Consider the following 17,027-nt stretch of genomic DNA (forward strand, 5'->3'; position numbering starts at 1 on the left):
GGAATGATGTGAATGATAGTGCTAAAGGGAGGGGAGTTTTCGGTACCCAAAGCAGCAGGTTCCAGTCCTCTTGTGACACTTCAATGAACCTGATTTCACTGAGTAACAAATACAGTCACACCTGGGTCACTAAAGAACTTTCTCGGTTACAGAGAACACCTGTGTGACCCAGTAAGGAGCGATTCTCTAACCAGAGGCAAAGCCACCCCAGTTCTCCTTTTCACTGTCACAGGTTGGTGCCAACAATCACAGCCCCTGACTCCCACATAGTGCACGATGGGGTCTCAGCAGTGCAGGGGGTGGGGACTAGCTTGCAGCAAACACAGCTTGGAGGATTTAGAAATCTTGCACGTGCAGTGCCTGGGGAGGGAGAACTGCAGGGAGATGGAGACTCCAGGAGCCCTCCTCATTCAGGCAGTGCAGACCACAAGGCCTCCAGAAAAGTCAAATGCCAGGCACAAGAAGAACCTCAGTAATGGGAAGGAGGGGGCCGACCCACTGGAGGGAGTTGGCAAAGGGCAGGTATAGCCTATAGGTAGCGCCCTACCAAATTTACGGTCCATTCTGATCTATTTTATGGCCATAGGATTTGAAAATCAATTTCAGGTTTTCAGATGTTTACCTCTGAAATGTCACAATGTTGTAGTGGGGGTTCTGCCCCAAAAGGGAGTTGTGGAGGAGTCACAAAACTGTTGTAGGGGGTTGTGAGATTGCCACCCTCACTTCTGCACTGCCTTTCGAGCAACTGGGGTATGTACCCGGAGGGGGGTCTGATCTCCCCCACGAGGGCGGCTATGCAGGGGAAGTGCCAGTTCCGTCCCTCCCCAGCCCAGAGGGGACTAGCAGCTGGAGCCAGGGCCATGGTAGGAGCCTGCCCTTCCCCACCCCTCCAATAGCTAGATTTCATGGGGAAGGTCTGATTTCATGGTCCCTGACTTTTTCATGGCTGTGAATTTGGCCTCCCTATGGGATGGTTTAGGTTAAGAAATAAGTAGAAAATAGGTTTGGGGCCCAAGTTAGCTGAAGTGTAGAAGAGTTTAGAAAACCGAAGTTGTTAGTGTGAGGAAAGTTAGGGATAAGTTGGAGATCCTGTTATGGGAAAGTAAGAGTTAGCAAGGACATGGCCCGGGTTTATGCTGCTGTTAGGTTTTGTTATAACTGGCTTAAGCAGGGTTTTTAATGAGTTTTTTTGAGAATTGTGACTGTTTTATTAAAACGTTATCTATACTAATAGCGTGGGAAGGATATTGGTACAGATGTTAATGTAACCACATGTAATATAAAGAGTCAATAAGGAGGCGATGGAAATATAAGTAATGTAAGGGGCAGTTGCACATTCAATAGTCTGAGAATGGCTTCTACTGGGAGTTGTTTTGTTAATTCGTGAGCTCCAATTAACAACCCAAGGTACCGGTCTGTCCCAGGGTTCTAAGGCTGTACTTATAGACTCATAGACTCATAGACTTTAAGGTCAGAAGGGACCATTATGATCATCTAGTCTGACCTCCTGCACAATGCAGGCCACAGAATCTCACCCATCCACTTCTATAACAAACCCCTAACCTATGTCTGAGTTATTGAAGTCCTCAAATTGTGGTTTGAAGACCTCAAGCTGCAGAGAATCCTCCAGCAAGTGACCCGTGCCCCATGCTGCAGAGGAAGGCAAAACCTCCAGGGCCTCTGCCAATCTGCCCTGGAGGAAAATTCCCTCCCGACCCCAAATATGGCGATCAGTTAAACCCTGAGCATGTGGGCAAGACTCACCAGCCAGCATCCAGGAAAGAATTCTCTGTAGTAACTCAGATCCCACCCCATCTAACATCCCATCACAGACCACTGGGCATACTTACCTGCTGATAATCAAAGATCAATGCCAAATTAATTGCCAAAATTAGGCTAGCCCATCATACCATCCTCTCCATAAACGTATCAAGCTTAGTCTTAAAGCCAGATATGTCTTTTGCCCCCACTTCTTCCCTTGGAAGGCGGTTCCAGAACTTCACCTCTAATTATTAGAAACCTTCATCTAATTTCAAGTCTAAACTTCCTAGTGTCCAGTTTATACCCATTTGTTCTTGTGTCCACATTGGTACTAAGCTTAAATAATTCCTCTCCCTCCCTGATAGTTATCCCTCTGATATATTTATAAAGAGCAATCATATCCCCCCTCAACCTTCTTTTGGTTAGGCTAAACAAGCCAAGCTCTTTGAGTCTCCTTTCATAAGACAGGTTTTCCATTCCTCGGATCATCCTAGTAGCCCGTCTCTGAACCTGTTCCAGTTTGAATTCATCCTTCTTAAACATTGGAGACCAGAACTGCACACAGTAGTCCAGATGAGGTCTCACCAGTGCCTTGTATAACGGTACTAACGCCTCCTTATCTTTGCTGGCAATACCTCGCTTGATGCATCCTAAAACTGCATTAGCTTTTTAAATGGCCATATCACATTGGCAGCTCATAGTCATCCTGTGATCAACCAATACCTGAGGTCCTTCTCCTCCTCTGTTACTTCCAACTGATGTGTCCCCAATTTATAACTAAAATTCTTGTGATTAATCCCTAAATGCATGACCTTGCACTTTTCACTATTAAATTTCATCCTATTACTATTACTCCAGTTTACAAGGTCATCCAGATCTTCCTGTAGGATATCCCGGTCCTTCTCTGTGTTAGCAATACCTCCCAGCTTTGTGTCATCCGCAAACTTTATTAGCACATTCCCACTTTTTGTGCCAAGGTCAGTAATAAAAAGATAAAATAAGATTGGTCCCAAAACTGATCCCTGAGGAACTCCACTTGTAACAGTTCCTTCCAGCCTGACAGTTCACCTTTCAGTAAGACCCATTGTAGTCTCTCCTTTAACCAGTTCCTTATCCACCTTTCAATTTTCATATTGATCCCCATCTTTTCCAATTTAACTAATAATTCCCCATGTGGAACCGTATCAAATGCCTTACTGAAATCGAGGTAAATTAGATCCATTGCGTTTCCTTTGTCTAAAAAATCTGTTACCTTCTCAAAGAAGGAGATCAGGTTGGTTTGGCACAATCTACCTTTTGTAAAACCATGTTGTATTTTGTCCCAATTACCATTGACCTCAATGTCCTTAACTACTTTCTCCTTCAAAAATTTTCCCAAGACCTTACATACTACAGATGTCAAACTAACAGGCCTATAGTTACTCGGATCACCTTTTTTTCCTTTCTTAAAAATAGGAACTATGTTAGCAATTCTCCAGTCGTACGGTACTACCCCTGAGTTTACTGATTCATTAAAAATTCTTGCTAATTGGCTTGCAATTTCATATGCCAGTTCCTTTAATATTCTTGGATGAAGATTATCTGGGCCCTCCGATTTTGTCCTATTAAGCTGTTCAAGTTTGGCTTCTACCTCGGATGTGGTAATATCTACCTCCATATCCTCTTTCCCATTTGTCATCCTACCATTTCCCTAAACTCCTCGTTAGCCTCATTAAAGACTGAGATAAAGTATTTGTTTAGATATTGGGCCATGCCTAGATTATCCTTAACCTCCATTCCATCCTCAGTGTTTAGCGGTCCCACTTCTTTCTTTGTTTTCTTCTTATTTATATGGCTATAGAACCTTTTACTACTGGTTTTAATTCCCTTTGCAAGGTCCAACTCTACATGGCTTTTGGCCTTTCTCACTTTATCCCTACATGTTCTGACCTCAATAAGGTAGCTTTCCTTGCTAATCCCGCCCATCTTCCACTCCTTGTAGGCTTTCTGCTTTTTCTTAATCACCTCTCTGAGATGCTTGCTCATCCAGCTTGGTCTACAACTCCTGCCTATGATTTTCCCCCCCTTTCTTGGGATGCAGACTTCTGATAGTTTCTGCAACTTTGACTTGAAGTAATTCCAGGCCTCCTCCGCCTTTAGATCCACAAGTTCTTCAGTCCAATCCACTTCCCTAGCTAATTTCCTTAATTCTTTAAAGTTAGCCCTTTTGAAATCAAAAACCCTAGTCCCAGATCTATTTTTGTTTATCCTTCCATCTAGTTTGAACTGAATTAGCTCATGATCACTCGAACCAAGGTTGTCCCCCACAACCATTTCTTCTATGAGGTCCTCACTACTCACCAAAAAGAAATCTAAAATGGCTTCCCCTCTTGTTGGTTCTTCAACTACTTGGTGAAGAAATCCATCAGCTATCACATCCAGAAAAATCTGAGCCCTATTATTATTACTAGCACTTGTCCTCCAGTCTATAGCTGGGAAGTTAAAGTCTCCCATGATCACACAATTCCCATTACTTCACGCTGTTGTCAGTGCACTGATCTCGCATTGATCCACAATACAACAGTTATACACACACTCAGTGATGACAGTGTAGGTGATAACTGCACACCTGTTTGCTTAACTAATCATTTTATTTTGGAATGAAGTTTGGTTTTATCATTCATAGTATCACCTAAAAACATTTTCTGTAACCGACCTAGATGTTTGAACCTGGGTTTTGTTGCAGCCATATGTGTAACAACTTACTATGAATTGGAAACATTTCAGCATCAAGGTTACAGAAGGTTACGCAGGGAAAGGGGTGAATCTGAGAAGTCTGTACCCCTGTTTCCTACTTACCTGAAGTAGCAGGCCCAGATAGGGAAGGGCTGCAACACCCAGTGGCTGCCGTAGCCTCATTCCCCTGGTCTGTGGCTGTGGATAAGTGCAAAGAGGAGGGGTTCATTTCTCCTTTCCTGGTCACAGGGGATGAGGTAGACAATACAGCTGTGTGGAGAACTAATGACACTGCAGGGCACCTCTGGAGAGGGACTGCCACCAGTCACAGCCCAGAGCATTTATATTGCACACCCATCTCCAAGGCATTTGACAAACACCTCACCCCACAGGTAGGGAGCTGAGATAACATGGGTAGGGGCAATAGGGGACGGGGGAAATTTGTGGAGAATTCTTTCCTAACCAGCAGGATTCCATTAGAGGCCAGAACTTCCCTAGCTCTGCTTGTCCCCGCTACTCTAGTTAATAAGAGATCTCCCTCAGGAGACAAGGAGAGTGCAGACAAGGCCGGGATGGCAGTGCTGCACTGGGGTCCCATCAGAGAATTTCCTGCCAGTCCAGAAGGGCTAGAAATGTTTGGGGGTTTAAATAAAGCTAAAATGCTCCAAGGAACCTTGGAGAAAACAAACCTCCTCCATCAGGAGTCCCTGACTCCCCAAGCACATGGAGATTCCATGCAGATTCCCAGTAGTCCCCTGCAGGTAGCTCTGGAGAGGACAGCAATGGGGGGAGAGGAGGGTCCATTTCTGGGGAGAATTCCTACTCACCTCCAGACGGGACCAGCAGTCGGCGGAGGTAGCCATAAAGATCCATATTGGTTCCTAAGACAAGAACCAACACGAATGAGTCCCTGGGGCTTCCTTCCCATGACACAGACCTCACCATACTCACACATGCTTCTAGATGGGCCAAGGAGACCCAGACTTAGTTTTTTTGCTGCCTGCCTGGCTGGAGAGACAAGACCGCTATGAGGTGGCGAGACCTCAATATTGATGTAAACATTTTATGAATAGCATTATTATAACGTATGTTTATAATGTTAGGTCATTACAAACATGTTTGTGCCTTTACTGAACATTCAAATGTACCTATAAGTATAATATCACCAGGATGCTTGAAAATAGAAGAGTAGCCCAGTTTTAGTTAGCTAGGTTATGAAATGTTCACACTAATCAAAGAAATTGCAGGAGGCTTCAGCTTTTTGTCATCCAGAAACAAGCAAATGTCCAGAAAATAACATCTCCTTAACCATAAAACTGTTTATGTCCCGCACAAGTATCTGTACAAACATTCAAAGGCAACTGTCCTCATTTTAATTTGCCTTAACTTTTATACTATTTTCTTTTTGTGCTCTGTTTAAAATAGGTGTTGATTATTGGCATTTGGGCTTTGTACAAAATATTGAATAGAAGTTTAATTGCTATAACAAACCACTTGTAACTCTAAGGAACTTGGGTCAAGAATCAAAGCACCCAAAAGAATGTTTTATCTACACTAGAAAACCTCCCTCTTCTATAAACTGCCAGTTTAGTATAGATCTAATCCTTTATCTCAGTAAAACACATGTTAGAAAGAAAAATGTTTTAGGAAAGATCTGACCCTGTAGAAGGTGAGGATGTTATTTATGTTGAATATTCTCAAAAGGAATTTAGAGCTGGGTTGTGGGGGAGGAATAGCTCAGTGGTTTGAGCTATTGGCCTGCTAAACCCAGGGTTGTGAGGTCATTCCTTGAGAGTCCTACTTAAGGATCTGGGGCAAAAATCAAGACTTGGTCCTGCTAGTGAAAGCAAGGGGCTGGACTCCATGACCATTCAGGGTCTGTTCCAGTTCTATGAGATAGGTATAGAATCATAGAATTCAAGATCAGAAGGGACCATTATGATCATCTAGTCTGACCTCCTGCAAGATGCAGGCCACATAAGCCGATCCACCCACTCCTTAGCGACCCTGCCCCATGCTTCGAGGAAGGCGAAAACCTCCAGGGCCATTGCCAATCTTCCCTGGAGGAAAATTCCTTCCCGACCCCAAATATGGCGGTCAGCTGAACCCCGAGCATGCGGGCAAGACTCTCCAGCCAAACCCTCTGGAAAAGGTTATATCATACCATTGACCCATTGTACTATTTACCAGTGTGGCACTTAATTGACCTATTGACTAAGCCCGTTATCCTATCATACCATCCTCCATAAACTTATCTAGCTTAATCTTAAAGTCATGGAGGTCCTTCGCCCCACTGTTTCCTCGGTAGGCTGTTCCAATATTGCACTCCCTGATGGTTAGAAACCTTCGTCTAATTTCAAGCCTGAATTTCCTGACTGACAGTTTATATCCGCTTGTCCTCGTGTCCACATTAGCACTGAGCTGAAATAATTCTTCTCCTTCCTGGTATTTATCCTCTGATATATTTAAAGAGTGTAATCATATCTCCTCTTATCCTTCTTTTGGTTAAGGAAAACAAACCGAGCTCCTCAAGTCTCCTTTCATACGAAAGGCCTTCCATTCCACGGATCATTCTAGTGGCCCTTCTTTGTACCCGTTCTAGTTTGAATTCATCCTTCTTAAACATGGGAGACCAAAACTGCACACAATACTCCAAATGAGGTCTCACTAACGCCTTATATAACGGGACTAGCACCTCCTTATCCCTACTAGAAATACCTCGCCTAATGCAACCCAAGACCGCATTAGCTTTTTTAACGCCACATCACATTGCCTACTCATAGTCATCCTGCGATCAACCAGGACTCCTAGGTCCTTCTCCTCCTCCACTTCCAACTGGTGTGTCCCCAGCTTATAACTAAAGTTCTTGTTAGACATCCCTAAATGCATAACCTTACACTTCTCACTATTGAATTTCATCCTGTTACTAATACTCCAGTTTACAAGGTCATCTAAATCTCCTGGAGAATATCCCGATCCTCTTCCGAATTGGCAATACCCAACTTGGTGTCATCCGCAAACTTTATCAGCCCACTCCTACTCTTGGTTCCCAGGTCAGCAATAAATAGATTGAATAAAATCGACCCAAAACCGAGCCTTGAGGAACTCCACTGGTAACCCCCTCCAACCGGACAGTTCCCCTTCAATACTACCCTCTGCAGTCTCCCTTTAAGCAGCTCCTTATCCACCTCTGGATTTTCATTTCGATCCCCATCTTTTCCAATTTAACCAGTAATTCTTCATGCGGTACCATATCAAACGCCTTACTGAAATCCAGATATATTAGATCCACCGCATTTCCCTTGTCTAAAAAATCTGTTACTTTCTCAAAGAAGGAGATCAAGTTGGTTTGGCACGATCTACCTTTCGTAAATCCATGCTGTAATCTATCCCAGTTGCCATCGGCCTCATGCTCCGGAACCACTCTCTCTTTTAAGATTTTTTCCATGACTTTGCATACTACAGATGTTAGACTAACAGGCCTATAATTCCCCGGGTCACTTTTTTTCCCCTTCTTGAATATAGGAACTACATTAGCTAATCTGTATCTCCATATACATTAGAACAATGTATATTGTTCTAATGTATCTCCATATACATTAGAACAATAAATCTAGGCTGTAAAGTGCACTCTACCAGCCCCTCTTTGCAACAAAACCCTCTGCTTGGGTCCTTCAAACTTTAGAGAAAAATGTGTGTAGTTGAGAAAAAGTTTTGTAGAAAACCTTAGCTGATTTCTAAAATATTGAAATGGCAAACTGTTTTGGAGGGCATATTTGCAAAGTATTTTAACGGAATGAAAAGCATCTAATGTGGTTTTCTAATATCATTGCTACGTGTGGTAAAATGCATTATGTACTAACATGAAATCAAATGACCTTGCTCAGCTGATTACCAATATAAGAAGACATTTAAGTTACTAGCAGAGCTCCAGCCACTCCTTCTCCCAACTCAGAAACATAAGAATCATCATCTCTCCAACAATTGTTCTAAAGAATCAACAACTTCTTCAATCACTATTTAAGCTAAAGACTTACTAAGAATGATTTGATTTTAAAAGACTGCTTCCAGAACTAAAAACCTTCACACAAAGAACAGGCATGTTTGGACATTTTAAAAACGGCATTTCATTTCCTGCTGAACCCTAATGAAACTGAAGAAATATCTCAGAAAATGAACTGAATAAGAAGAGTTAAAAGACTAAATTTGAAGCTGTTCCGAGAATCTCCCCCACATAAACAAAGGAAATAGAACTGCCAAGAAAGACTTACAGCCCCAACCCATATACCCATTAACAAACTACCTACGCATAAAATGAAGAGGCTCCATGAATGTACGGAGCCAAGGAAAGGGCGAGAGAGGTGTGTTTTTCTAACATTACACGGAAATAGGGAAGAGGCGAGTATAAAAACTCTAAGTGAGCACCCTGCACACGCTCTGCGACCCTGCTCAAACTCAACTCGTCCTCTCCCTCGCTACAAGCAAGCTGACCCAGACAGAAGAGAGAAGCCTCGGGAAGAAACCAGCCCAAGGCAACCTCCCCAAAACTTCAACATGTGTTGGTAAGAGAAGTTAACTATAACCATCCCTGCCACAGGCTGCCTACCCCCTTGGTGACACAGGGCCACTGCCCTCACCTCTGTGCTGGGATGGTCGAGCCACAGAAGAATGTTGATGTCTCACATATAATTGCAGATGACAATGAGGATGTGGATTCCTCCGTGAGTTCTGTATAAACAGGTGCGAAACGCTCGAAAAATTGCTCCCAACTGTCTGAAAAGCAGAGCCCAGACAGCCGTGTGCTCCCTCCTCCAGCTCCCAGAGCACACTGAGCCACAGGCTGCCTCCCCCTTGGTGACATAGGGCCTACCCCCTTTGTGACACAGGGCCACTGCTGACATCACAGAGGCAAGGTGGGCTGGGGCTGTCTGGCTAGGGCCCTTGGGGTTTGCATCCCCCAGGCTGGATTAAGGGAGCATTGCTCTTGGCTTTTGTTGGGAATTTTAATCCAAGGGAGCCCCGGGGCCTCCTCACAAACCCTGTCTGTATAATGTGTCATGAGAAAAAGAGATTCAACCACAAGGTGTAAAATCATTCTGTGTCAGTCCACTCCAGTATCTTACCTCTTGCAGCAGCTGCTAGTTGTCACTTTGAACTGTGTAAGTCCAAGTGTCAACTCTCACATGCTGGCTACCTTGATGATCCCATTTCTATGGAGAATTGTTAAACACACATTGGAGTATGAAGACAGGGCTAAAAACAAGTTCTTAGTTTCAGTTTTGATAGGGAATTGGCAGCCAACCGGCTCTTTATTTAAATTTTGAAATATAATTAATCATTAGAATTGGATTTAATTATTTTTAATTTACCCTCCACAAACAATCAGCTAATCAACTTTTGGATTTAATGTAGCGATTTCATGGCAAGAGAACTGCCTAACAAGCTCTTCCCATGTACCTCGATGGTCTAAATCTTTGCCAGCTGTCAGGCATTTCCTTCATAATGCTCACTTAACGGTTATTAATCCATAGTTACTTGGTATGTGTAACTGTACTTTGCCAGCATCATTATTTATTTTAAAGGACATGATGTTTTTCAATAGGTGTAGTAGTAATTCACAATAGAAGAGGCTACCATGTTCGTAACCTAAATAATTAGTTTTTAGTTTTAATACTTAGATGGCTAGAATTTTTTTTGCTGTGGTTTGACCAGACAGGGGTTTGAAGCAGCAATTTTTAAGGGTATGTTCATTTCTAATCTGCATTGCTGTACATATTCTTTAGCTGGTTCTGAGACTTGCATGGTGCATAATGGAGAAGAACTGGAAATCTGACCAATTCTGCCACAGTGTGTATGTATGCAGGGGAGATAAAATAGTTTCCTTCTCATCAATTATAGCTTTTGACATAAGTGTTTGCATGCAAACATTCAAGTCTAGAAGTGCAGGCAAATGATGAAGGCTCAGCCATGCTTGTTTTGATCAATGTCAAACTCTGCTTTATGCCACATGGAGAAGTTTATTTTGGAGACTTTCTTAGTGTTCTGTTTTGTCTACGGCCTGACTGCAGAAGGCAGGTTGTCCATACTTCACACTACTGCAAAGCCCTCTGACTCACTTGGGTTGGGGAAAGGATGCTACTGCAGTATACAGTGCACTGAGTCCAGAGGCATTTAAAACCCTCTTCCCTAAGTCGTCTTCTCTGTGTCCTTCCTGCTCCCAGCTTCAGCACATAGTGAGATCTATGTGCAGGTGACAGACCTTCACCTGTCAGAGAATAGCAACAGAGCTACCGGAGGCCTGCTGTCTTGGGCCCTTGTGGAGGCCACATACCAGCGCAAAGCCGAGCAGCTCATGTCAGACGAGAACTGTTTCAAGGTAAGAACCATATCTGCCTGCACTGACGCTTGAAGGAGGACTCCTGGAGGAGCTTGTTGAGAGAGGAGGGGAAGTACGAAGGCTCGTTGAGAAAGGAGAATGGGCTCAGCTTTTCATTTTACGTGACTATCCAAATATGCCAAGGACCTCTGGACACCTGTGTGCTCCCCAGCTGTCCTAGAGCTTGACAGGGCGACCTGATTGTCCATTCTAGCCTGGAGGAGCTGCCAAGTACCTGCTCTGTGACTGTTGGTCTGAATATAGCCCTTGGCGGGGCTGGCATAAATCCAGACAGGAACTGTAGAACGAACAGAAAAAACAGATAAATATTTCTAGAAAGAGCTCCTCGGAAATGGGACATTTGCAAGGAAGATGGAAAAATTCATATCCTGAAATAAAGCTGGGATTTCTCCCTGTGTTTCTCAGTGTCCCAAAGCCAGAGTAATACTGTATTGCTTGATTGCCGTCACTGGGCTTTTAATCTCTCTCTCTCCTCCTCCATGCCCCGGGGTGGGTCACTGAAGCTTTCCACCTTTTTCTCCATCTCATCCATTGTAGACTGTAACAGTCTCTTACTAATATTTGTCACCTATACATTAAATAAACCAGACTCACAGTTCAAATCAAATTCATACTTTCCGTCACTGTAAAATCAGAAGTGGCCGGTCCCATCTTTTTAACTAGTGGAATTCATTGATAATGGCTTTGACATTTATAGGGTGTCTCTGTGTTCCCACTGAGAGTCTCAAAATAAGCAGGGAAGCAAAGAATTGAAACTGCACAAATTGATCAGAAAACAGCATGCTGCTAAAAGGGGTCCAGCTCCTTGCTTTGCCTTTATAAACATCCCAATTTTGGGCAAACTTAGTGGGTAACAGAGAGATTTTGTCCGATCGTTAATAAAAGACTAACTGTTCACTGCAGCAGTTCATGCTTTTTTCTTCCAACTCTCTTTAAGCATGTCATGGTTCTCTATCCAGGAATTCTCTTCTGCCCATATAAGTAGAATAATTTCTTCATCCTTTTACCCTCTGTTAGATTAGCTCCTTAGTGATCTAGAACTTTCCACTCATTGTCAAAACTCCTTCTGTGTTCAGATTGTGTAACTGGGGCTAGAAACCACCCCATTGCTCCCAGCAAAGTGGAAGGCACAGGATTATGCTGGATAGTTGCATGAAGTTCATTGGATTCTCCTCTTTAACCTGGTGGAAAGGGATTTATTTTTCTGAATCATTTGTTACTAAGTCCCCTTCCGCATTCTGCTTTGTAGCTGATGTTCATTCAGAGCAGGGGCCAGGACCAATTAACCATCGAGTTGCTAGACACCGAAGGGGAGAATTCAGATGACCCTGTAGAGGCAGAGGTAAGAGCCGATTGTCCTCGGAGTTCAGCTGCAGCTATTAAGCATGTAAAGTTTAAACGGGGATATAACTGGATGAAGATGGCAGAGCTGTCAGTGTTTCAGATGCTATAGTTTATGAGCTGCTTCTAGTCCTTCAGGGCACATTCATTATGTGACACAGTGCACTCAGTGAATTGGGTTGAACAAGGCTTGTTTGCATCTCTTATTAACAATTTCAAAAACCAGACAGTACAGGTGCATGTCCATCCATGGGGGAAGAGTGAGTGGGACCTGTGTGAAATATATCGAGTCTCTATAGAGTGGGACTCTAATTAGGCAGTGCTCACACACCCAATGCATGAACAGTGCCCAAGGTGGCATGTGACCAATCAGACGCGGTTGGTCACATGCCACCATCTCTAGTCACAGTCCATGAGGAGCAGGTTCTTAAAAGGGGAAGGGGCCATGTACTCAGCAGTGCACTCACAAGATTGTACCTCCTGTGAAGGCCCTTCGCCTGGACCACCTGGCCAGTGGTTCGCCGCGTTGCATTCCACCGTGCCTTGGGAAGACTTACCTTCATCACACTGTCCATCGTTGCGCTGTGGGACATTTACCTTGAAGAATCCTGACATTTCCAGTGCCATGCCTGTCCTGGGAGCGTGAGTATGCAAGTGTGAATGGGACCTTACTCCTCCCCTCTCCCCTTCTTTTGAGCTTAGCTATCAGTATAATAAAAGTGCTGCTTTCTGCCAAACTCTGGTGGGTCATTAGTCCTCCCTAAGCTTACTAGCTGGCCCAATTTCAGGTAACAAGAATGACTCTAGGGCACCCATGTGGGGGACCCAGTTTCTAGTCCCTCTGCTCCAATCACTCTTTCATTAGTTATCTACAGTGGAACAACATCAACGGGAGCGATTGAGGAAGTTTCACATCAGAATATTCCATAGCTCAGTGGTTAGTACAACCTGCTGTGAGATAAAAGACCCCAAATCCTTTCTCCTCCTCTGCCTGAAAGGGAGAATTGAATCTGGGTCTTACACCTCTCAGGTGGGTGCACTAACAAGTGGGTGAGGAGATGGGCAGAGGCACCACACCTCCTTTGGTTATTTTATGTGGAGCAAGGCAGGCATTTAACTCATCCCCACAAGAAACTACTTATATGCCTAAACTGCCCACTTCCAGGAGAGGGGTTCCCATTCATGGATCACTAACAGAGATAGGCACCTTCCTGCAGCCCAGCTTTAGCCATCTATCTCTGAGAGAGGGGAGGGGTTTAGGATACACCCCTGTTGTTAACAGCTCCCATTGGCTAGATTAGGCAGCTCCTTGCCTAGTGTTCTGGTTTTTGTGAATCACATTCTAAGGGGCCTGTCTCTCCCCATTCATTGCTTGGAGAGCCTGGGTGCCTAACAGGCTTTGTGGATCGCATTCTCGTTCCTGTGATTTTCTAGGCGCCGAAAAGTTAGGTGCTGCTACACTGAGGGTTGCAGCTACTAGGTCCCTTTATGGATCTGGCCCTAAGTTACTTGACCAATTCAAGCAAGAAGTCTGTGACGGAACTGGTAATTTAATCAGGATTTCATGATTTCCAGCTGAATATGTTAGCCACCAAATCATCCTTCCTCCTAGAGCCTGTCATTGTCTTACAAAGGGAAATACGGACACGGGCCCACCCCAAACACCAGGCAGGCAGATATGTTCTACACTAGCTGCATGTTCTTGGTGGCCTTTCAGTCCCAGACTAGGCACATTTTCTCTAAAATAAGATGCAGGAGGCATTTTTTGGGAAAAGACAGTGAACAAGTTGTCTTTCATAATTTGAATGAGTTGAATCCGAAAAAAAATGTTTCCAAAGCTGAATTTTGAATTTTTCACCTGCTAAATTGGAGTTCTAAATTTAAGTAATATATGACAAATTAGTATATTTTTATGGTTTTTATTCCACTAGAAACAGTTTCTATGTAGACATTGCTTAGATAAGCAGAATTTAATGGTTCCTACATGTGCCAATGCACCCTTTGCATTTACAGGCCCCAGTATATGCCAATGTGGAATTCTGACATATCCACACAGGTAACAATTTCTGCACAGCTTGTGGGGATTGGCTCCAGTGACCATAGCTTGGGTTCCAGTTTTCCACTGTGGTTGGTCCAATCTGTCTTCTCTGGGGAGGGTAGTGTGGGGTTGTTGCAATTTGCCTGATTCCACATCATGGCTTGAAAGGGAGCTCTTTGGAGGTGACAGCACATTAAACACTGTCATGAACAGTTTTGCACAAGTCACACATTATCTTCAACAGAAACATGTTTTTTCACAGCTGCATCACATTGGCAGCTCATAGTTATCCTGTGATCAACCAATACACCCAGGTCTTTCTCCTCCTCTGTCACTTCCAACTCATAAGTCCCCAACTTATAGCAGAAGCAAAAAGCTGCCAGGATAAGTTCCAACTGATGCTGCAGTCTTCTGACTTGATTAAACTGAAGATCTAGTAACTGAGTAGTTTACCTTTATACTCAAAAGAATGACAGGTGTACCATACATCATCTATGGAACAAGCTGAGTAAAAGTGTGGGACAATGTCACATATACTTTAGGTGTAAATATTTGTTGGTTCCTTAACAAATTAACAGTTCTCTTTAGCCTGATTCTTTGTTGATTTAGAGCTGTCTTCAGCACTCCCTTTGCCTACATCCAGTGCTTCGAGGTTGAGGTCTATCACATGCACAGTCATGGTGTTTAAGGCCACTAAACACCCAGCCACCCTGATGTGAACGGTGAATTTTTTTAGCCTCAGTGGTAACATTACACTTTATATGGCTCAGTATTTTGCGGAACAGTTTAATAGTTTTTCTTCCCTGCTTTCTGTCTCTTCCCGTTGGGTGAGGAAGCCCCATGAGGTAACTGGGTTGTATAAATACACAGGTTTTCAGAACCTTTTCAGAACTGAGTGATCTTAGGGAAATGCAGCTAACTCGTACGCACCAGCAGTTTTGAGACTCCTCAATGGCCTGAGCTTCAAGGGAAGAGAACTGGATGTTGCATACATCCTGACCAGAGTGGTGCATTTAAAGTTACATACTCAGATATGTCGTGAAACCCAGAGGTGCCTATCACAACTGGATTCTCCTCTGTTAGGTTGCTGCAGGTTTGCCAGGATCTCACCCGGGGTCACCCAGCTCTGCAGTCCGGCTGTCGAGAACACCGTCTCCTGGATCTGACCCGTGACTCCTCCCTCCTTCACCCTGCTGGACTTCTGAGTCAACTCCTGATTCAACCAGTTCAGATTGGTCTGTCCTTTCTAGTGCCAGTGGGATTGTTTTGTACCTGCTTCTTTACTGGTCTCTCCTAGTGCCATGCACCAGCTTTTCACACACATATGCACACACAGCAGAAACAACACAATTTTAACATGTTCCCCTTCCTTTTTGTAAATAAATGTACATATTGTCAATTTTTTTTGATTAAAGGAAGTATGCTTGATGTGCTAGCATAACTGTACCAGCTTCTTGAGTACCATAGTACCAGGTGGCTTGAGAGATAGTACCTACAAACAGACCTATGGAGACATTTATTACACTGTTTACCAAAGGGAGTTATCATCAGCCCTGTAAACTTCAGTTCCACTAAAGCTGCTGGGGGAAGGGGTTGACCCATCCCTTGAGTTAAGTTCTTAATTTCAGTTTTTACAGGAAATCGGCAGTCTTGAATCAGACTGGAAAATGGGGTAATACAATTTCCCAGCCAGTGGAAATGTCAAAAAAAATCCCCACCTCCGTCTTGTTAGCAGCAGGGCTGTTAAATAACAAATCAATCCTTTTTGGATCCTTAACACATTAACAGTTGTCTTTAGCCTGATTCTTTGTTGATTTAGAGCTGTCTTCAGCACTCCCTTTGCCTACATCCAGTGCTTCGAGGTTGAGGTCTATCACATACACAGTCATGGTGTTTAAGGCCACTAAACACCCAGCCACCCTGATGTGAACGTTGAATTTTTTTATCCTCAATGGTAACATTGCACTTTATATGGTTCAGTATTTTGCGGAACAGTTTAATAGTTTTTCTTCCCTGCTTTCTGTCTCTTCCCGTTGGGTGAGGAAGCCCCATGAGGTAACTGGGTTGTATAAATACACAGGTGGAACTACCAGAAAAGCTCAACCAGCTGTCATTGGGCATCCAAAGCCGCATGCTAAGGAGCACTGAATACAGATTGTAAGTCCATTAATAATGAATGGGGGACCCGAGAGATGCAAATAGTGGCAATGTCTGAAGGTGCTCTAAGTTACTGGAGAGCCTGTCTGATTGGTTTCCAATAGTGCTTTTAGCCTCCCTTTGAACTCTTCCCTTTTGGACTCTGAACGTAGGGATGCCAGCAAGCAAGGGTCATAGAGCACAACCATCCCTTCTGGCCTTAGAATTTTGTCTGACTGCCTGTATAATCCAGAACTTCCCCCAAAACATTCCTTTGGAACTGCAGCTTTAAAAAAATAAAAAAGATACATGTGCGGAAGTGCAGCCCACAGGCTTCAGTTCAGCTGAGTCATTCGTCCATCTCCTCCCGTTCTTTGAGTTTGGAGGCTGTTGCACCCCCACCCCCCAAAAAACACCTCAGATTTGCCTTCCTGGGAAACTGCCCCACATGCATGTCTGTAAAGCTGGGCCCTTGCAGTACTTTCAAGGGAGCCAGAACATCTGGCGAGTGCTGTCTTGACTCAGGGATGATGCCAAGCGCATTTTTGTGGCCAGACCAGGAGCACTGCAGCGTGTGCAGCTTCCTTCGCCAGCAGGTGGTGACAGGTCAGCAAAGGTTTGTGACTTCAGGGGAGCCAT

The 17,027-nt window shown here is 43.9% G+C and overlaps 1 protein-coding gene across 10 annotated transcripts in view; it reads right to left on the reverse strand.

Annotated features, from left to right (window-relative positions):
• Positions 1–9,317, reverse strand: part of LOC120373222 (maestro heat-like repeat-containing protein family member 1) — a 54,274-nt gene extending 44,957 nt beyond the window's left edge. For 9 of the 10 annotated variants that reach the window (XM_039491336.1, XM_039491339.1, XM_039491338.1 and 6 more), the window contains exons 1-3: positions 9,114–9,317; positions 5,304–5,357; positions 4,600–4,674 (exon numbers count right to left, since the gene is read on the reverse strand). In XM_039491336.1, the coding sequence (XP_039347270.1) occupies positions 4,600–4,674; positions 5,304–5,349 (121 nt within the window). In that variant the 5' untranslated portion in view covers positions 5,350–5,357; positions 9,114–9,317. The remainder of the gene's footprint in view (positions 1–4,599; positions 4,675–5,303; positions 5,358–9,113) is intronic. The other variant, XM_039491337.1, reaches the window with a different exon arrangement.
• Positions 9,318–17,027: the final 7,710 nt, after the last annotated feature.

The sequence above is a fragment of the Mauremys reevesii genome, linkage group 10 (genome assembly GCF_016161935.1).
Source record: "Mauremys reevesii isolate NIE-2019 linkage group 10, ASM1616193v1, whole genome shotgun sequence".
Taxonomy (NCBI): Eukaryota; Metazoa; Chordata; order Testudines; family Geoemydidae; genus Mauremys; species Mauremys reevesii.